This window comes from Grammomys surdaster, unplaced genomic scaffold (genome assembly GCF_004785775.1).
Source record: "Grammomys surdaster isolate TR1022 unplaced genomic scaffold, NIH_TR_1.0 188, whole genome shotgun sequence".
Classification (NCBI taxonomy): Eukaryota; Metazoa; Chordata; class Mammalia; order Rodentia; family Muridae; genus Grammomys; species Grammomys surdaster.
In genome coordinates this window covers 7741633-7764644 of record NW_021604633.1, presented here as the reverse complement: position 1 = coordinate 7764644, position 23012 = coordinate 7741633, and the positions used below count along the sequence as shown (strand labels likewise).

Below are 23012 nucleotides of genomic sequence, written 5' to 3'. Positions count from 1 at the left end.
TTCTTTACTTTAACTTCTTTATTGTTTGCTTATTAAACACACATTCTCAAACTGACACTTTGCCATGAAGAAAGCAACAAAAATAAGGCAATATCGTAAGATGTGCGTTACATACAAACATCATCTTGTAAGACTAGGAAGTCTGAATCCATGTACAACAAAAAAAGCCAGGAACAAAAAGCACTGTATTCTCAACATACACAAATGCATGTGTAAAGACAGTACATACACAATACAGCTTACTCAGGTTCCTTTATGAGCATAATTCCTTATCACCCTTTTATGAAGAATGAATCTTAAGAAATAAGAAATCTGTACTGCATTTATTTTCACAATATCAATGTTAAACTCAGGAGAAGCAACTTCATTGACTAAATGTTAAATGTTTCAAAAGTAAAAGGCAACCTTAATTTTTAGTAACCCTCTAAACAGGGTCTGGGAAAAAAAAGTAGGTTTTTTTTCCTCTCTTGGTATGCACAAAAGATAGCAAACAAGCATCATTGAGAACGCCTACATATAAAACACCATCTTGGGAACCATGCTCTTTGCAAGTCTAAAAAACCACCAGAAATAATGACTATACCCATGTAACACAAGTGCAAAGTGAATTCTACACATTTGTTACAATTTTCAAACTCTTGCTTCTACGACAATTTTAGTAACCTAATAAGTACAGCAGGTCATTTAGAAAAACAGAAACAAAATATATACCCAGACTTTTCAATTCAAAAAAAATTTTTAACATGAACAATATTCAAATATAAAATTGCACTAATTTTTTTCTAAATATGATTTACACAATCAAGGTTTTCTTAAACAAGCCAAGCCTTAAGAATATGATGTGTACAAACTAACAGTAGTGTATATCCCAAACACATCCTTCCTATATTATGATACGACATAACTGTTTTCTGAATGAAGGTTTATGTTAAAGTTTAAGGTGTAAACACTTTAGAAGCAACTTAGTTAAATTATTGTTCAGTTAAAAGTAACATCATCTCATAACAGGCTCCTGAATTTTCAAACTTACATGTAAAAATACATTTACATCTTAAATTTCTAGAAAAGGCACGTTTTATGTAGAAAAGCAGCAAAATTTTAAACCCACCAATTTACTGAAAAAGCCATTACTTTTTATTAGAAACAATAATGCTTCTCAAGATGTTGGCAACAAGGCATAGTATAGCACACATTTCATACAGTTTATTTCTCCCTTTAATTACATTCCAGAAGTGGGTGGGACACCTCCTTGGCTGTGGGAAGCTGACGTACTTGATGGACTATGTAAGCTGGTCTCCTTGTACACAAACCAAGCATTTCCTCCCCAAAGTATCATATTCAGAAAGCCAAAGATCTATGAAAGAGGAAAACATATAAAAATCTAGTGTTTGCTTTAAAATACATACAAAGTAGAATAAAAAAATGAAAACTACATACAGTCCACTGTACAAATTACGGATGTATAATGACTTATACACAACATGTCAAACCTCTATATCTAACATAAAACAACAAAAACGAAAACCTTTTATTTCTGCAAGCAGAACTTCTGATTACAACAGAGAAAAGTGAGACCCTCCCTTTACTACTCTGAATTTAGATTTGGTATCCAGGGAAGAGGGTCAATGGGAAGCTGAGTCTCTACCTTTTCAGTTTTCACCTTTCTTCCATTTGAAATAGTCTGAATCTCTTATTTCCTTCCCTCTTCTGACTGCTTGCTGCTATCCCAATAGCCTGAGCCAGAATTTTACTTTACATCCTGCACTGATCAACACACGAGAATTTTCTTTCCACATACTCATAGGACTAGATGAAATTTCAGAGGGGAACAAACTGAACAACCTACCTATGTTATTTAACAAAGTCCTTCCATCAATCTGTGGTGTGACTTATGGGTACTATGTAACTAAAGAGCAAATGCTTTACATGTCTTTGTGTAAGTGCACACAAACTTCTTCTGAACTTGTTCTTCTCAAAGCACTCTGTGAACACAAGCTCCAAGTACTGACTTTTCATTCCAAAGTTATAAGCACAAATCTGGGGAAACTGCTTTATAAGGCAGTACTGGTTTCAACTTATATAAAAGTATTTTCTTGAAAAAGCCTTCCAAAATAGAATATGCTCAACATTACCGACAATAAACTTCAGTTTGATGAAATAGAAAAATATTCAATGAATTACATATATTAAATTTTACAGATTTAACAAACTTTAAAACTATTAGAGTTTTATGCATTCTTAGTAACTCAGACTTAGGAGAACAGGGTCAAAGTCTGATCTGGTTCAAAAGTTGTGTCTCCTAAGAGGAATGTAATGGAGGAGGTACATACGTTTTCTCAGTTGTACAATGAAGCTAACACTTCTGCCTTTCATAGTCCTCTCTGAGTGGCTGAATAACTTAAGATACTATACCACAATGGGTAGCATGTCATTATTAGTTATCTTCTAGTCTTTATATCTTGGATATATTTCTATAAGTATGTGTGTATATATCCTAAATTAGAACCCAAATAGCTGAATAAAATAAGAATCAACTTATTCAGATTATTGAAAGTTACTGCTTTCTTAAATGTTCTAGTAAATGAAACAAACTGTGTGTCAGACACTTACCACAGACACATTGAGGGATCCCATACTCGTCACAGAGACAAAGTTACATGACAATCCTGACTTGTTACAAGGATCGAGTTCCTCAATAATCCTGGGTCCAGTAGCTATTTTAATATCTGTCAGAGCTTTAGCCCAGGCCGAGGAACTCACCAGCCACAGAAAAGCAGCCACAATAGTAACAATAAAGTCCTAGAGAAAAACAACCAGTTAGTGCACAATCAACTTCAAAGTAGCATATTTCATATCAGCAATAGAGAAATCAGGATTCTGTTTAATTCCATGGTACCAAGAAATGGTTGGTTTTCATGACTACTCTGTACAAAAGGTCACATTCAGTCTAATCACCATTGGTATTTACTGTTTCTAGCACCAAGCCAGAGAAACAATAAGACTTAGCTATTTCCTTAGAAGTCTGTAACTTAAACTTTTATCTATATTTGAGGCAGTGTTCTGTTAGTTCTGAATTCCGAGCAATCTTCTTGACTCCTTGCAAGAATGGGTGGATATTCCTTTTTCTTTACTTTTTATTTTCTATCTTTATTTTTAATTTTGGTGAATGTGCACACCTACATGTGTACCCATGGAGAACAGAGGAGTGAGTCAGTGTCTTCTTCTGTTGTTCTGAACCTTAGCTGTTTGAGATGGGGTCTCTTACTGAACCTGACATTCCTTATTTTGAATTAGGTTCTCTAGCTAGCAATCCCCCAGGATCCACCTATCTCTATAGTCCACACTGAAACAGAGGCCCACATGGCATGCGTGCTGGAGATTTAAACTCAGATCCTCTTGTTTTCACAAGTGCTCTTTATCCACTGAACCATCTCTTTTTATGGATCTCTTTCTACCATCCACTTTTTTATGGAAACTTAAAAATAAGTTGTCACCAGAATCTTGGCCATCTGCTCCTAGAGTCACACCTTATTTAACTGTCAACAAGTAAGAGCATTTCTCTTTATCTTTTTTATTTTGTTTTTTTGAGACAGTCTTACAATATAGCATTGGCTGGCCTGGAACTGAATATATAGACTAGGCTGACCTCCAACTCACAGAAATTCACCTGCCTCTGCTTCCAGGGAATTAAAGGCATGCACCACCAGACTGTGTGTTTTTTCATTCCATAATCCTTGTTGATCCTCATTATTGGAAGTTGCTGACCCTGCTAAGACCTATAAACCGACGCTACCAGTTTTTCTTTTTTAATTGTCACTCAACTTTACTTGCATAATTACTTCCTTTAATTATATTGTTACAACCCCTTGCATACACAAATCAACTCCCTCATCCTCCTATATTCAGATAAAATTCTCCGTCTTGTCAAAAATAATTCTCCAAGAAATCAATGAATGAAGTAGTTCAAACAATACAACCAAGTTTTTTAAGTTTCATGACTATGAATTTTAAAAATGTTCATTGTATTAGGAGCTAGAAAAATGTCTCAATGGTTAAAAGCAATGCCTACACTTCCAGAGGACCCAACTTCAATTCCCAGCACTCATATGGTGGCTCATAACTGTCTTTAATCTCAGTTTCTGGGCATTTGACACACTCTTCTGATCTTTGTGGACCCAGCAGGCATGTGGCGCACAGACATACACGTGGGCTAAACACCTATACATATAAAATTTTCAAAAATTATGGGGTTTTAATTAGGGAGGAAGAGGAAGCTAAATATAGAAGCAGGGTAAAAATGATAGGAGTCTGAAGTCATAAGAAGTCATATTATTATCTAACTGCCTAAAGTTATATATGTCTGTGTATACATATAGTTTAAATGAAAATTTCTCCATTTAGGCCAACAATGTTCCCCTTAAGAGCCAAGAGCTATAACAGACTTGCTAACAGAAACTCCAACACCAGGCATAAGATTTGTGATCAGGGTTGTCCAAGAGACTTCCTGAGCGTTACACTGCTGATGCCTTTGGTTGTCCCCCAGAGACACAAGGTAAGTTTCTATTGCTGAAGACTATGCATTTCTGATACAGAACCCAGAGGACCTGAGCTGGATCTGATCTGAAAACCTACTTGAGGACTAGTTTTTATGATACCAGAAGGCAGCGTATAAAATTCTAAGGGAGGGAAGCAACCAATAGTCGTATTCAGCTATAAAACCTATGAATCACAATGACTAACATGGCATGTATACCTTGGTCAAAACCAACAGTTATTGAATTGAATGCATGGTCTCTTCAAATAAGGAGGAAATCAAGCCTGACTGGAAACCCAGCCAACTACCCAGCTAGAGAAATCACGGATCTCGGAGGAAAACCTTTAACTGTCACTTTACTAAATAAACCAGCATAATCCCTAACTACATTCTAAATATCTATCTCTATATCCACAGAATAAGTGTAGTTCTCACTTCTCATCAAAGAAACCTTCTTTGAAATAGGCAGAGACCATCACAGAAAACTATGACCAATCAAAATGTAGAGAACAAGAGGAGGCAGAAAGACTGTAAGAGACAGAGAAACAGGAGGCTTGCTGTGAGAACTGTCAGAGAAACTACACCTACGAAGTCTATCAACATGGCTGCCTAGAGATCTGAACAAGGATGACACTAATACACATGCTAGTAAGGAAGGAGAAAAAGCTCAGGTGGTCTCAACCCTAGACAAAGAACTACATGCAACCAAGGAATGGTCAGAGGAGGAGAAATAGTCTTCTCGAGTGAAGAGGCCCCTGACTGGTTCTCTAATACCAGCGGCCAGTTGAAATCATCTACATACAAGCAACAATATATGAACTGAGCAGGCTCTATTTATATATTTAGGAAAAAATATACAGCAACAATGAAAGAAAAGAACGCCATGAATTTGAGAGAAAAAGGGGGGATACATGGGAAAGGTTGGAGGTAGAAAAGGGAAAAGGGGAAATAATGCAATTATAATTTCAAAAAATAAAATCACAATAAAAATTTAAAAAGAATGTTCATTATAGTAACAAAAAGATGAAATAGTTTCTTTTGAATTTCAATTGATTTCTTCTGAATTCTGTTATTTATTACATTCCCAAAAATGTAAATAACAATTTTAATATTTAATACTAGATTAGTTTGTATAGAATAACAAGATAAAGAAAGAAAAAAATTAACAAAACAACCAAATTTTCCTTATCTAATCTTTTTTGCTGGGGAACTGAAATATTGTTCACTAGACTGGCAGCAAAGACCTATTACACTTGGAGTAGAACTCTGTACTATGAAGTTGAAGCCCACCTTGTTTGGCTGTCCTATGAATGAATGGAAATGACACAGAGGTTATAGCGTTGATATTCCTCTAAGCATATGGGGCGCATCCAAGGATGAGCTCCTGTTTGTTAATAGCAAAGTTAACCAAACCAGTTAGTTCAAACCCAGAAAGGAGTTCTAGGGATTATCACCAAAGACTTTAAAAAACAAAACAAAACAAAAACAATGGAATGAAATTTTAATTATCTTGGACCAGTGAGATACCTTAACAGATAAAGGTACTTGTCACTGGGGCTGACAACCTGAGTTAGATCCCTGAACTCCTGCAAGTTGTCCTCTGACCTCCACACATACATGACTGCATGTGCGTGGATGCACATGTGCACACACACTGAAATAAATGTTAAAAAAATTAAAAGGATTTGAATTATCTTATCAGCCACCTTTTAGTTGCACAGTGAATATTTGTGCTTAGAGGACAAAACCTAATTACACAAACACGGATATTTGCATGTAGGCTTTCAGAACTCTGGTCCTTTTAAAATGCATAGCTCACAGAAAGCAAGTATCATAGCCAGCATTCTCCCGCCTGTACTCCTGTATTTTGTTCCCTTTCATTCCAAACAGACATTTTCCAAGTACCTTTTTTTTGGAAACCCAATAAAATATCAGAGTAAACAAATTTCCCCAATGCTAAATTTATAGCTTTGATCAAAGTAAGTCAAATTCCTTAATTTTTAGGTATTTACTTCTTTTTGAATTCTTGGCTAAACATTTTTTTTTCTGTTTATGCTTATTTTTGTGTATGTGTATATAAATCTTGTGTATAACCCTGTGTGTGGAGGCCGGAATCGAACGTCAGGTGTCTGCCCCAGCTGTTCTCTATTTGTTGAGACAGGGTTTCTCACTGAGGCTGGAGCTCACAGATTTGGCTAACCTGCCTGTCAGTGAGCGCTAGGGAGGCACCTGTCTGCATACCTTCTGCAGTGCTGGGGTAATAATATGCACTTTCCTGTGACCTCAGACCCCAGCAGTTGCAAAGCAAGAACTTTACCCACTGCAGCATCATCTTCCCAGCCTGCCGGCTCCACTCTTTAGCTCTAATTTGCTGGTAATTACACTAAGGCATCCACATAGTTCAAAAGTAGGAACTTTTCTGGGCCCAGCGCACAAAATAAGCCTCTGATGGATGAAATGTGAGGGATTACTAAAAATTATGTCCTCCTAGATTCTAGTCACACAGCAGCAGTCTAAGAGAACGCTTCTACCTCAAGCCCTGAGATGCAGCTACCTAGAGCTCTGGGCTCCAACCAACAAGCTAAAACATGATTTGTAAAAGATTTTAGAATTTGAAAATCCCTTTTGCCATGTTTCATTTTTGATATTCCTGATTTGGTGTACCACTACGCCATCTGCTACTTAATACAAAAAAGTCCTATATTAAAAAAGAAAACCTAGACTAAAAAATCTGAAACTAAAATACTTAAAATACCTTAGTACAGAATTGAGAATGCAAAAAAATCAACAACTTACGCTTATTAATCAATAGTACCTAAAAGTCAATGCTACATTTAAAATATACGATGATTCCTTTTTATACTTATGATTAAATTTAAATCATTCAAATTTTAATTTAACTTTAAAAGTTTACTTTATTATTTTAAATTTTGCGTGCACGTGTGTGTCTAGGGAGTGGAGGGGAACCCATTAGGGGGCATAGGATCCCCTTGGAACTGGAGTTACAGACAGTTGTGAGCCTCCTAACACGGGTGCTAGGAATTGAACTCAGGTCCTCTAGAACTATCATGTGTGCTCTTAGCTGCTGAGTCATCTCACCAGCTCCTGAATTTTACTTTTATAAATAAAAAGTACCCATTTTGCTGGGCATGGTAGTGTACACTTGCATTCCTAGCACTTAAGAGCAGAAGCAGAAAGATCAGGAGGTTCAAGGTCATCTTTAATTACTTAGCAGGCCAGCCTGTACTATATGAGGCCCTGTATCACAAAAACAAATGAAAACAAAAAATAAATACTTCTCCTATATTATATTAGCAAAAATCATTGATGAGACCAACTTTGGAATATCTCTATATGATCAATAACATCACTCTAATATAGAAAGTTACTTCTGACTCCTTGAATGATGTACAACTAGTTGTTTTGATCATATAGAAAGCTTTCTACAAACTACTTCTTAATATTAAGTATAATGTTTTTTAAATTATTAGATAAAATGTGAGAGGTTTAATTTCTTATTTAGTAAAAAAGGAATTTGTTGGTCCAGTGTCAAAACGCAAAAAATCTTTTATTAGTATAGAATTAAAAAAAAATCTGCAATCAATCTAGTCACTTTTTAAGGCAAAGCCTAAAATGTTCAAAGCTATAGATTCCTAGTTTGTAATGAATAAACATTTTTAAGAAGGTAATTAACAGCCAATAAGTATTTTATGAAACTATCTAGTTTTCTTATACTTATCCACACATAAAAATCTGCATGATTAAAAATGTTTTTCTTCTTTACTTACCATTTACATTCTTATGATCCAAGCAGCAAAAATTAAAAATAAGTTGGTAAATATAACTTATCTTAATAATTCCTTCATATTAAAACAGCCTTCTATTTAAGGTCAATTCACAACTTCTTTAAAGACTTCAATGCTTTTTTTCATAGATACAAATGCCTAGTATCACCAAACCCTCCATACCAGCATTGACCTTAAAGCCATTCCTTTATAGTGGAGGTCTAAATAAAAACCATGGTTTATCACTAGACTTGTCATTGATAATCTAGGACAGTCTACTCCCTTAATCTCAAGATTATTTTTATTTCTAGCTCAGTAGACTCTGAAGCCTTTAGGAAGGTATCAAAATCCAAAGGACTTAAAATCCAAATCCTTTGGTAACATTCAAATGCAACTTACTGATATCAGTGATAATTAATATAAGAATAATCTGCTAGTGTTTAGCATAAAAGCAGCCATACATAATGTATAACATGAAGGGTCAGGTAGAGCCACATTCTAAGAAACATTCTATTTTAAAAGTTCAAATTTGACCCTTGGGCCCCAGTTCACTGATAAAGACCATGAAGCACTCTGAGAAATGCAAGTGGCATACAGAAACTTTGGAGCAAAGGGAAAAGGGTGAGAAGCAGAAATGAGACTCACGTGTCCTGCAAGTCTTCAAATTAAAGACACTAAGTTCTTACATGCTTGCTACTTAAAACTTAATAAGTTATCAAATATTTGAGAGTTTTCTAGGCTTAAAAAAAAAATCCCTGAGGTATAAACTGACTGAAACTTGAAGTTAACTTAATAACTAAAGCTTTCCTTACGTTAAACACTTATGTCAATAATTTGTATTTCTAGTAGGAAAAACATTTGTAGTTACCTTGAACTGTAATTTACTTATATGTGTGCATACTATTTTTATATAGAGACAGAAAATGGCAACTTACAATCATGGGCAGTTTGCGACTATCCCGGTAGAGGTTTGTGTAGCCAATATAGAGCAGAAGGGCAGCAATGCAGTACAGGAACACAAAGACTGCAAATGTAACGTAGAATTGTGCAGAAGAGGAGTAATCACCTATGAGGACATGCTTTTCCCAGTTCACATCACACACATTGACATCTGGAGGTGTATGAAATGATGCCTGATTCAACCTATTAAAAAAAGACTCAAATAAATATATGAATGACTGGACTCTCCTAACACAGAAATACTTAAGTAGAATATTGACATTTCAAAATATAATCCTGAAGTACACTAACAACATTTTCTTTTTGAAAAGTAAAGATTTAAATATTTAACTAAACCAAAAATCTCATACTACATATACCCAAAAGTTTATTCAGTAATAGGTTTATGACAGATTGAACATAAATGGAATTAGACATTTTAACATTTAGATACTATCTCCCTGTAATAAAAATTTATCATGTTAGAAAGAATTAATAACTACTTTATAACTCACATTTCTATTCTGAGTGGCAGAGGTCTGTGTCACTAATCCCAGGAGACCAGTTGTGATGATCTTCTTTTTGTTTTTAGAAAGGTATTTTCAATCAATCTGGAGACTCAGTTTTAATTTTTACTTTATGTGTGTGGATATATGTATGTCTTTATGTGTGCCTGCATGTATGTCTGTATACCACCTGTGTGCCTCATGATGGCAGAGGAGTGCATCAGACTCACTGGAACTAGAATTCACACAATTGTGAGCCACATGTGGGTGCTGAGAATTGAACCTAGGTCCTCAGAGACCTAGGCTCAGAGACCTAGATGGCTCTTAACTGCTGAGCCATCTCTCAAGGCCCATGGGTCATATTTTAACCCTTGATTAACTAACTGAAAGAAAATTTACACTGGCTTCCATTTTTTTCCATTTATATATTATAAAACCAACATCATTAAAGATGGTTACTATAACAAAATGAATGGATAAGAGATGGAAAATCTTTGTAAGCTCTCATGATATACAGATCTCTAATGCAGTATTTTATTTGCCGAGAGTGCAGGAGTACAGGCCTTTAGTATAACACTCAAGAAGCAGAGGAAGGCAGATCTCTATGAATTCCTGGGTCAGCTGATCTATAGAACAAGTTCTTGACCAACTAGGGCTACATAGTGAAATCCTGAAACTATATTTAGTTCTCAAAACATTCTTAAAAATTATTATTTCCAATTTTTTGGACAGAAACTGAGTCTTTGAGAGGTCAAGTAAGGCAAGCTAAGCAAAAGATTCATATCCTAGATTCAATATTTACAATAAACTTTCCAGTAAAATACTGAAGTCACAGAGATACTTGTTACTGTTTTCCTTTAAAAGTAAAATAAACATGGTTTTACTCTTGAGAAACGTGTATTCTTTATGTATGTCTTGAAATGACCTAATAATGACTATTAGTTCGGTAACTGCACAAACATGAGAAATGTGTATCTTCATAAACTATGTTTGCGTCTTGGTAACGGACAGGCTAACCAACAGAGTAGTCTCCATTTTTCCCCATCTCTGATCTACTGGGTTATGCTAGTTTGTTTTTGGAGACAGGGTCGCTCTATATAGCCCTTGGTGTCCTGGAACTGGAACTTCTTATGTAGAATCAGGTAGTCCTCAAACTCATTGAGATCCCCCTGCTTCTGCCTCCTGAGTTCTGGGATTAAAGATATGCCATGATGGCCTATACGAAATTTCTCCCATAGATTCATGTAAAGAATGTCTGGTTCTCTAGTAACACTATTATGGCAGGTTCTGGAACTTCAGCACGGGGCTTTCCTAGAGAAAGCAGGATGTTTATGGGCATGCTTGCTTTACCGTGAGATGAAGAACCACCTTTGCCACACATTCTCACTACTATGATTTTCTGTCCAAGTGCATGAAGCCAACTTAGTATGGTACAGCCTCTGAAACTGTGGGCCAAAACAATTCTTTCTTCTTCCTTTTGTCAGATATTTGGTCTCAGCAACTAGAAAGAAATGAGTATACTCCCCTTTGTACAGTTCCTTCTGGAAACCAGGAAAAATCTGCAGACAGGCAGATTATGCCGTATGTACCACTGTCTGCATAAAGACCACAAATAAACATGCAAATCTAAAACAATCTAGCACCTTTAGGAAATAAAAGTTGGAAAACATTCCTAAGTCCATGTGTCTGAGGCAGGGTCTTGCCATACCAGATCATCTTGAAACTCTCCTACCTTAGCTTCCCAAGAGCTGAGACTGACAAGATGACAGGCTGATTAAAGATCCTAATGACCAAGTATGAAGTTAGAACAGCGGTTAAACAAGTAAAAGATAACTCACCTGAATGGATAACCAAAAGTAGCTGTAACCGTCTTATTGTCAGGATTTTTAGGACAGTTCACTTGAATTTCTGTTTTGCCCTTAAACCCACCACAGGTGGCAAAAGCAAAGATGGAAGCAAACTACATAAAATGAGAACAAAAAAAAATAGAAAAAAACAAAACGTTACTATAACCAAAACAAAGGTCATTAAAACGTATGTATGTGATCATTAAAAACAGGTTCATAAAGTATTCTAGAAATTACTAACCATACACTAAAAACTTTATAAAAATGTGCAAAAGTCAACAAATGAGATTCTATTTTCCCAAGTATAATATACTAGCCCATACAATATGAAATTCAGAGAAGATTTGTTGGGCATGGTGGCAGAGGCAGGTGGATTACTTTGAGTTCAAAGCCAGCTTGGTGTACATAGAGTCAGAGTTCCAAGTCAGCAAAAAATACAACTCAAAACAAGCAAACAAAAACAAAACAAAAACCAAAAGAAATTAAAATAAGACTCATTTTCCCTATCAAAATTTTAAATGCAAATAAATTGAAGTAAATGTCAATGGTTCTTGTTTTCAAAATACATAGAGAATCTACTTATCACTACTTCCTAATCTAAATGGCCATCATATCAACCTCTTGGCTGGACTCTGCACTAATAGCCTAATAGTAGTGTTCCTGGTTCCCTCTTTGCCACAATTTCAGTACACTACTAATAAAACAGCCTCTGCAGTTTAAACACACATACAAGGCAGAATAGGTACCCTCTTCTAAAAGCCCTCAAACAGCTCTTGGGTTCTTAAATGTCTTTTAGTTCCCTAATATCTTTAACTCACATACTACGTTACTTTTTTCCTTTACATTATAATTCCATAGATTACATGTCTGCTGGCTTGTCAGTAAACAACTCCTTCAGGGTCTCCATTGGCTATTCCTCTGCCTGGAATACACCCTCACTTCCTCACTTTCTCAGCTCACTATGCCAATGTATCTCAGCAGAGAGGGTTTTCCCTTACCACCCTTCTCTAGTATTCTATGTACACTGTTCTGTATCTCCTTCATCACGTTTAAGATTGCCTATCTACTATACTTACTGTTTGTCCTTCCCAGAATAAAAAACTAAAGAGATTTGGGGTCTCTTTGCTAAAAGTTATACAAATGAACAGTAGAAACATTTTTTATGTATAATTCCTATTAAAGCCTATAGTGTTAAATATGTGATACTATAGTTTGGATGAGCATTCCCTAGATGCCAGTACATACTGCCAGCCTATGGCATGATGAGGGGGTGGCAAACCTTTAGGAAGTGGAGCCTTACTAGAAGAAAGGTCATTCTTTTCAAAGAAATATTGGAAACCAGACCTTATCTGTCTCTTTCTTCTTCTGGGTTGTCTTGAAGCAGAGCTGCTAAACCAACCACCACTCACCACAGGTCCAACAGTGACCGAGCCTGCCAACGATGGACCAAAACCACTGAAACTGAGAATCTAAAACCTGTTCTTGTTTTAGGTAGATTATCCTCAATTATTTAGTAATAATGGAAAATACCCTCAAAATAATGAAAATCTAGATATGGTTTCTTGTGAATCATTCCAGGCTATTAAATCTTACAGGGTATTAAATATTACAATCAGTATTGAAATAATAATCAGAGGTTCCTCCAAAGAAGAAATACATAAAAAAGAATTTGGTAACACATCTAAAGAGCCTGAGGTAATTGTCTATGCACAGTTTGAGATATTCTGTTAAGATTTCATAGGTACTGATAGATATTCTCTCAAAATAAATATATATTAATATATAGAGTAGGAGAAAAGCAAGAACTGAGTCTTGGGAATAAACTCACATTTAAGGTTATTAAAAATAAAAATAATATAAACAAACTGAACCAATAGATCAAATTAAAGAGGCCAGAAACAGATTGGAATCTTGAACATTTTTACCTGACAGAGTTTGCCATTGCACATGAGCAAGGACTGTGCTGACCATAAGGTATGTTTTGATACTTTGCCATAATTCCATCAACAGGAAAAGCTTAATTTCCCTTAATTTTTACCTATACAGGGTACCAAATATAGCAGAAGAAACAAGTCTAATATTACATTATAATAAGACTGCTCTTTCTGGCCTTTGAATATAGCTCAATTGATAAGCCTACCATGCAAGAAATCCTGGGATTGATCCCAACACTGAATACAATAAACATATCTGTGATCCCTGTAGTTAGGAGGTGGAGGCAAAGTTAGGAGGTGAAAAAACTCAAGGGCACCTTTGGCTACACAGTGAGTTCTTCGCCAGCCGAGATATGTATGACTGCCTAAAACAAGCAAACACTCTCCCGCTGCCAATTTATGTCTCTTGTCTTCTCTTGAACTTTCTCATTACTTCACAAAGCTCACTGCCATGCTGGGAGGAGATTCAGACTATTCAGACGTTTGTGGTATTGGTTTTTGAGAAAGGGTCTCACTACTCTAGCCCAAGCTAGCCTGGAGCTCATAGTGATCTCTTTGAGTGCTAGAAGCACAGGCAGGAACCACTATATCCAGCATATAGATCTCCCCTGTGCCCCATGCCACATGCTAGGGACTAAACCTAAGGACTGAAGTGTGCTACGCCAAGTGCACCACCCCTATACACTCAACCCCCTCAGGCAAATTTTAGAGGCTTAAAGAGCACGAGACTGCCTATACCTATATGACTGAGTTTGAGGCTAGGTGAGTAGTACAACCCTGGCCAATAGCTGATAATAACCTCAACCCAACTCAAACTCCCAGATCCCTTCCACGTAGAACCTATGAGATAATAATGAATATCTGTTGTTTTAAGTTGCTAAGCTGGGGCAATTTATTATACAGTAATAGATAATTAGTAAGGGGCTACTCAATAAATGGTTCAAGTGAGTTGCAAACTTAAATGAGAAAGCTTTAAAAACAGAAAATCTCCGACCATGTAGAAGAATTAAGAGTCTTTTTAAAAGCACTACCATAAAAGATAGTTAATTTCAACTACAGATAAAAGAATTAAATTCAAAAGTCAATTTTTGAATATAAAGCAAGTTACAAAGTAGGTGAAATACCTGTAAGAAAAATATCACAAAGGACTCACTAGTCCAAAGGTCTGAGGAGACCCTGTCTCATTCACTGAGACTTACAGATGAATGTTCACAGCAACACTGTTTATATCAAAGAAGGAGGGAGGGAAAAGCAATAGGAAAACTGATTGTGGTGGTATATTCTTACACCTCAAAGTTATATATCAAAAAAGATACAGGTGTAGTCTAGTTACTACCCTGGCTCCCTGTCTTCTATCACTGTACTCAAACCATCTTCTAAAAAAGATGTGCATTAGTCAAAGGTTTCCTTGCATGTGCCTATGAACCACCTGAGTGCCTGGTATCCTTAGAGGGCTGAAGAGGGCAACAGAGCACCAGGAACTGAAATTATGGATGGCTGTGAGCTGCCACATGGGTGTTGGGAATAAAACCCAGGTCCTTTGCAAGAACAAGTGCTCTTAATATCTAAGCCATCTCTCCAGCCCTTCATTCTCAGAAGAGGAGGAGTAAGAGGGAAAAAGGTACAGGAACTATAGCTTGTCACATTAATATAGACGAATTGCAGAAACCTAATGCTGAGTTTAAAAAATCATGTTGCATAAGATTATACAGAATATGAAAACTTTTAAACAGGCTTTTGTTTTAAAGATAAAGGCTCACTTTGTAGATAAGGCTGGCGAGCCTTCAACTCAGATAACTGTGTAACTTGCTGTCTCCACGTCTATGTTTTGGCTTGCACCAGCATACCCAGTCTAGAACTATTTTTTAAAATCGGCTTGTATCACATGCACAACTCTTTGTTTTGGCACTTAACCAGTTTTCACTGGGAGTTGATAAACAAACTTTTCCTGTTTCTAATCTCATTCCAATCATCAAGCATCTTGCATTGTGTAGGCTCTAAAGAATCAAATCCAATAAAATAGCCATCAGCTACTGATGGCTGCTGAACAGTGAGTGTTGCCATCTAAACTGTGATATGTTGTTAGTGTAAAGTATGCCATGGATTGAAAAGATTTAAAATAAAAATACACAATCTGGGGCTGGGTGTGTAGTCAGTTGTTAAGGGAGTTGCCCAGCATGCACTAAATTCTGTGTTTATTCCCTGGTACTGCATAAACTGGAAGTAATGGCACATGCCCGTAATTCTAGCATTCTGGAGGCAAAGGGGATCAAAAGGTCAAGGTGAGCCTTAGCTACACAGGAACCTTTGTTAACACAACATTAAATTACTCTGTGACTTGTATATTTTTGTTTGCTTTTATTTTTGAACAAAGTTATTTTAGAATGATGTCACACTAACCTGAAACAGCAATCTGATCATGTAACCCTAGTTTAAAGGGACCCCTCCAATACTCTTCAGGTCTACATTTAAGAAACAAAACAAATGCTTTCCAAATATGGCATCGATGGCACAGCTAGTGCGGCTGCAACGTTTGCTTTCTAGATATGGCTGAACTATGTTCTCTGCCAGGTACTATAACTATGCACATTGTACTTCTACTGTTTCTGAAACACACCAGTGTTTATGTCTTAGTTGCATACATATTCCTCTGAGAATGGCCCCATTCCTGAATTTTTTTAAAGCTTCCACCTAATTCACTGTGGTAAAACTGATAATTCTCCTGGACTGCTACAAACATTAACCCATTCTGTATTATCTCTACCAGCCATATTTTTCTTGTGTATCTTGTCATATAAAAAACCAAAAACAAACAAAAAGGTACCTTAGTAGCTTAATGTAGGAATTAGAGAGTATTGTACTGTCTTATCAAGTGTTGCATTCACACTAGCAATTCTTGTGTTCACCTTACCCAGAAAAAAAGCACAAGGTACACATTTATAATACCCCAAAACACCCCAAGAAATTTTTAGAGAAACTATACAAACATCTCTCTAATTTTTTATTCTACAAAATGTCTGATCAAGATTAGAAGTTATATACTAGCTAGAAGTGTTGGCATCTACCTTTAATTCTAGCACTTGGGATGCAAAGGCAGGCAGCTTTCTGAGTCTGAGACCACTCTGATCTGCACATCAAGTTCCTAAGCAACTGGAGCTATGTAATGAGACTCTGCTTCAAGTAACCACAAACAAAACAAAAATCCCTATCAAAACCAGTAACGCTTATACTGCATGCCCATCAGGAAAACCTAACCTACACCTAAGATCTGTATAATTCTTTCAGTATTTATTTTTAAGATGTTAAAACCCAGGGCACTACACATAAAAGCTGGGTTTCCTGATAATGCAACATCAGAATCACATTCTCACAGAGAAGCAATCAGATGGAACAGAAGTGACATTAAAAACAGGGCAGGAACTTTGCAGATTGGTTCCCTCTCTATTGCAGGATGCATTTTAAAGCTGGTAATCATATTTTTTTCTCTCAGTTTGCTCCATTCACTCACTTTACCTGGGTAGCTCTATGAACCTGTTAATCATATTCTTAACAGTACATTAATAAATAACTGACACTAGTTAGTCCCTTGCCCTTTCTGTAATTCAGTTTTCCCAGCCCCAGCTACCCAAGAATAGTGACAGCACAGGCGTGGAATTCACTCTTCAGTGAGCATCAGCTTAAACATTTAACTTCTATTTGAACAGTTTTAGATAAATTCAAACCTTACTGCTGAGCCTGGATCATTAAGAAGGTCATATGTGGATGTAGTAAACTAGCTATTCTGAATCCCATACTTGGAAGGACAAAATAACTTCACTTTCTCACATTTCGTGTTCATATATTCCAATGTGAGTGTCCCTGTCTAGACAAGTTTATGGAATAAAATAGCTATAAGCAAACTAACCTTTACATAATGTGTTTTGAAAATGTCTGCTAAATGTATAGAGAGATAATGCATTCATGTCAAAAGAGAACTGGAGGCCACATTGTAGGATAGAAACAGATTCTACTTAATCAAATTATAAGTTGGTGGAAAGACATTTATTGCAATACCATTCAAATGCAGACTGAAAATATATAAGCTGGGTGTGTGGCACATCTGTATAATTCTAGTACGCAGGAGTTAGAAGCAAGAAGATCAGGAATTCAAGGCCAGCTTCAGCTATAAAGTAAGATTGAGGCCAGCTTGGGCTATATGAGACCTTATCTCAAAAAACGAACTAAAGAAACCAAAATATATACATGTAAATTTGTTCTAAATGTTCATTATGTCTTAAGGTACTAACATTAAAATGCACACCCAAATTATAGATGCATAGAGGAGCTTTGTGCAAAATATTTACACCGATGGAAGTTCATGCAGAAAAATAATTAAGGACACCTGGTGTTTTCAGTAAATTATCCTATAGCCAGAGTCACAGTACTATTTCCTATTTATATACCTTACTTCTCAGAATTCTACTGGAAAATACTGGAATTCATCTAATTGATGAGTACCGAGACAAAGAACTTCTAGTTGTAGGATCTTCACTAGTTGTAAGATCAGTGTCACTATTAAACCAAAGTTATCTATATAAATTTTGTTATGTTTAATATTTCATTTTGAAAGTAAGCAATTAAAATATTTAGAAATAGACCTGAAAATATACTGCATGTGAATGTTCCTATAAAAAAATACATTTATTGTTTTTTACTAAGTTAAACACTGAGAACACTGACACTTCAAGTTACTCTCATGAAATAAGCAGTGAAATCAGAATCAAAATGCTTATTTAAACTCTCTGCACTTCTACAGTACAACCACACAAACTTCTGCTAACAGTCTCTTAACCCTTCAGGATTTAGATTCCTGAGACATAGCTGAAATAGCTAGAAGTCTTTTCTGATTAAGATTGATGGCATTATGAAATCATTATGCTGAAAACGTTTACACCATCTTTACTCTTAAAACATGTCTGCTTGAATACAGAGCTATATATTCCAAAGAATATAAATATATTTACTTTAAAATCATTTTCAGGGCCAGTGGCTCAGCTGCGGGCCACTAAGCCTCGTGACCCAAATTGGATCACTCGGTTTCACATGGTAGAAGGAGAACCAACTTCAGCAAGTTATCCTCTGACCGTCACATGTGATAAACAATAATGAAAAAATTCAGACTTTTCAATTATTTTCATGATCTCTAGAGTGAATTAGCACCACTGTTGAATAAGTTATGAATAAGTTATAATATAGAATACTAGTAAAATTGTTGCCACTGATAAAATTTGTGTTTTTAAATAAAAAAATTGATTTTCTCCGTATGTTTCAGGGTATTTGATGAAGGTTCAATTTGTTTCTTTCCCGGAAGGGAGACTGGTCCAGGTCTTCCCTGTTAGGTGGCTCTACCTTTTCTTAATCGTGAGTGCACATATACACACAAGATTGCACTAATCTGTGCACACCCATAATGGAGCCAGAGGCCAATCCAATATGAGGTGTCTTCCTGTATTGCTCTCTGTCTTATTTTCTGAGGCAGGGTTTCTGACTGAACCTAAAGCTTATTATTTCTGCTTGACTGGCAGGCCAGGAGCCCCAGGGACCCACCTATCTCTATCTGACAGCACTGAGGTTACAGATGTGTACCCTCTGGGGATCCAAACTCAGGTCCTCAGGTTTCTGCAGCAAGCACTTTGCCCTCTGAGCCATTTCCCCAGACTCTCTTTTTACCTTTGGAAGTACTCATATCTAACTGAGGCATGGACCTAGAGGTTTTGTTGAAGCTTCTACTGTATTGTTTTTCACTGCCAACAATATTTTTCTTATAGTAAAACATTAATCTCACCCTGAAGACCCCTGAGAGTTCTCAAAACCTTCCCAGATACCTACAATGGTAAAAACTCTTTTTGTAAAAACACTAAGACATTATTTGAGTATATTGATACTTACACTGATTAAGCAAATGGACTGAAGTCTAAAACTGCTGGGCTTTAGTAAAAATCAGCAGTATTACCAAAGTAAATTCATTACCGCACACACTAGCAGCTTGGAAATTAAGATTCACTTAAGAATATGTTTGGCAGCTGGGCAATGGTGGCGCACACCTTTGATCCCAGCACTTGGGAGACAGGGGCAGGTGAGTCTCTGAGTTGGAGGCCAGCCTAATTTACAGAGTGAGTTCCAGGATAGCTAGTACTACACAGAGAAACCCTGTCCCAAAACACAATAAAAAAAATAGTGTTTGATGAAGCAGTAAAAATTACTTTAACAGCAGAAGTGGGAAACATAAAGGGTTTTGTTGCATATCAAATTATAATGGATGGCTCTAGACAAAGTATTTAAACAAATGAGCTGTAAACTGAAACTAGTTTTCATTTTTTCTTTGTAATACCACAAACTTTCTCTGATGGTCAACCTTCACTGAGGTCGTTACCTTACTGGACATCTACCCACTTAGCCTACATTAATAAGGTTTCTGATTTTACTGAGACTGTTCTTGCTAATGCCACCAACAGTCTCCTGAATACTAAAAACAAGGGGCATGCTTTGGCTCTTACCTTAAGTAAGTTCTCCACAGTACCTGACATTATTGAACATTCTTCACTTGAAATTCTAGCAGTGATGTCAAGATGTCTCTCTCTTCCTAACTACTCCTTTCTTCTTTGCTGGCAGGACAAATCTCTAGTCTGTTCTAGTGTTTTAAAACTGTTAGGTTCATATATACCAGGGCCTACAGGAGACCGACACTTACACTATGTGAAGGAATCACCAACAATATATGCTTAATAACAATTTAAATACTTTTCTATTTTTCTTAGTGATTTCTACCACAGACCCATCACCAACTCAAGTCAGAAATAATGACTGTCATCATAAAAGCACTATTCCTATACATAGTTTAATTTCTACTCATCTTCATCCTCACTACAATTAATTTTAGGTACAAATAATTTCTAAAGCAGCAGGTATCTCTCCAGGTTTGGCCATTTTTATACTGTCAACTAAAATTTTCTAAAAGGTAAATCCAATGATTCACTTGGAATCTGAGCTTAACTGGACACTACTCAAATACGACCTAATATTCTAATAACTTGTACACAAAGGACCAGTTTTTCAAGACTAACCTCAGAAGGAACAAGGGTTTCGCACTTGTTATAATCATTTAGAACCATACTTTTGCCCAATATGTTCATCCAACCAAATAGCTACTTATATAGCCTACGCTGCCTCAGTTTTTCCTCCCACTAACAGGATTCTTTTTGCCTAGAAAGCCAGTCCTATCTACCACTCAAGTGAGCTAGTATTCATTCTTCAAATGTTCATCCATCTATAAAGTCTTCCCCAATGATGCCTTCCTGTCTAATCTACTACACTTTACAAGTATCTTTAATACAGAATTTACCATATGGCATTTTTATATTCTCCATTACATCCTTGAATGATCATGAGAAAAAGATGGTTTTATTCACATCTGTCATTAGCACAGTGCTGGTTGGTATATGATACCTACTCAAATATTTGTTGGGCAAATAATTCACTACACCATTAACACTCTATAGTCTTACTACAAAATTACTGCCTATGTAATAAAAACTTTTCAAACTGAAAGTATTTTCTTAAGAAACGTAAAGATAATTTCAACATACAACAAAATTACTACTACATTAAAATATTCAAGAAAAGATATAAACTGCCTTTTTTTAAGTGAAAAATCTAAATTATTAAACTGAATTGTAACATTCAATGAGACTAAAATGTAAGGTTCTTTTTTTTTTGACCTTTACATTTCTTTGATTTCTCCCCTATGACTTTTAGAATTAAAATATCAACCTTCTTCTAAACTTAGGTTTGCACAGAAAGTCACGTGTCTTTTGCCAGTTGCAAGACACCAGCATTTCAGTTGTCATAAAATTGGAGGTGTACAGTGCAAATACAAAAATCAGAACAGTTATCGGAGAACTTTTAGTTCTATGTTAAAACACATGCACTAAACTAGGGAGTTCTTATTTTTCACCATCAAAATGAATTGTGAAGGAATTGAACGTTATCGGCTACGAAAACACAACCTGACTGCACACTGGGCAAATAAACGCCAAGTGCTTACATTAACTCTTAAAAACAGTACCAAACTATAGTGGGACGCTAAGTTTGAAGGAAAATCGCAGTGCTTGATAAACCAGCCGCATGTGACAAGGTCTAACTAACTAGTAAGTCCCTTTTGATGTTAATGATTGTTTGGCAGGAAAGGGCTGAAAGCTGACTTTTCAAGCAGGATGTTGCTAAAACTAACTATAAACAATCTCGACGTCCACTCTAGGCCAGGTATTAAATGCGCCGACCATTTAATGCGTCGGGGCAGGGGCTTTGCCTCCGCTTCCCTGACACACACTATTTTTAACACGAGCCTGTACCAGCCGCCAGCGAAGGACACAACCCAGGTCTAGCCTCGCCCGCGGAAGGCGCGGGCCTCCGGGCGGTCGGTATCGGTTGGACCGCAGCAGGAAGTCCTGTCTTCCTTTGCGGATGGCGGTGGAGTCTGAGAAAAAAAGCCAGCGAGCTTCCACGCCTCCATGGCTAAGGACGGCTGGGAGAAGCCGCCGCGAACCGGCGGCTCGATGCCGGCCGCCATCTCCGCCCCGCGGCCTTCGAGCGCGGGGGCTCCCTCACTACCGGGTCCCCGCCTCCCCGCAAGGCGTCCCGCGCTGGAGCGGGCGAGGTCGGCGGCGTCGCAGGCTGCACTCACCCACTCGAGGATCTTGATGAAGCCAAGCGGCTCCTTGAGCGGGTTGAGGTTGATCTGGAAGGCAGACATCCTCTGAGGGAAAGGAGGGAAAAACGAGTCAGGACGCGGGGCGGAGGAGGGGAGCCACGATACCCGAGAAACTCGGCGGCGAGAGCGGGAAGGCGGGGCCGGCGGGCCTAGGGGCGGGGCTGAGGGCGGGGCCGGCGGGGTGGGGATGAAGGGCCTCTGGGGCGGGGCGGCCTGGCCTTTGGGGCAGGGCCGGGCGGCGGTTGAGTCTGCGCTGAGGAGACGGAGAAGGCGCGCTGAGGCCTGGCCGAGACGGGGCTGGGAAGGGCTGGCTCCTCCCCCGGCCGCACCTGACTCAGCCGGCTGAACCGCTGGCGAACCATGTAGCCTTTGGAAGCCATGTGTGTGCCGCGCCCCCTTCCCCAAAGCCTATCGCTTTCTCTACAGCGCACGCGCGCTCCCTAGGTTCCAGACTCGCTTCCGGCCTTCGCGAGCGCGCGGGGGTGGGGGCGGGGGTCGGGGACACCTGCGCCTGCGCAGCGGGGACCTCCACCTTGGAGGCGTTCTGGTTGCTATGCCCTTTTGTGGCTGTTACAACCCGCCCCCACAACGCCCTTCGGTCTCCTTTTCCTTCACAGTGCTCTGAACTTTTGGACAGATTTATGAAGAATGAACGCGGTCAAAGCCTCACTTCAAAGCTCGTGTTAAGGGCCCTCAAAGTAGTAGTTATTGCAAAACG

General features: G+C 37.6%; 1 protein-coding gene across 1 annotated transcript; it reads right to left on the bottom strand.

Annotated features, from left to right (window-relative positions):
* On the bottom strand, window positions 1–22408 carry Sypl1 (synaptophysin like 1). Its single transcript, XM_028768870.1, has 5 exons — window positions 22268–22408; window positions 11603–11724; window positions 9255–9462; window positions 2611–2799; window positions 1–1354 (listed from the first exon to the last, which is right to left on the bottom strand). The coding sequence occupies exons 1-5, from the start codon at window positions 22334–22336 to the stop codon at window positions 1220–1222; spliced, it is 723 nt and encodes a 240-aa protein (XP_028624703.1). The 5' UTR covers window positions 22337–22408; the 3' UTR covers window positions 1–1219.
* Between the last annotated feature and the right edge of the window lie 604 nt (window positions 22409–23012).

Bases quoted from the DNA above. Each gene is read 5' to 3' on its own strand.
- Sypl1 (XM_028768870.1), bottom strand. From the start codon at position 22,336: ATGTCTGCCTTCCAGATCAACCTCAACCCGCTCAAGGAGCCGCTTGGC. The intron at 11,725-22,267 runs GTGAGTGCAGCC...CATTTTATGTAG, and splicing joins TCATCAAGATCCTCGAGTGG to TTTGCTTCCATCTTTGCTTT. The intron at 2,800-9,254 runs GTAAGTTGCCAT...GTTTTTCTCTAG, and splicing joins GTCGCAAACTGCCCATGATT to GACTTTATTGTTACTATTGT.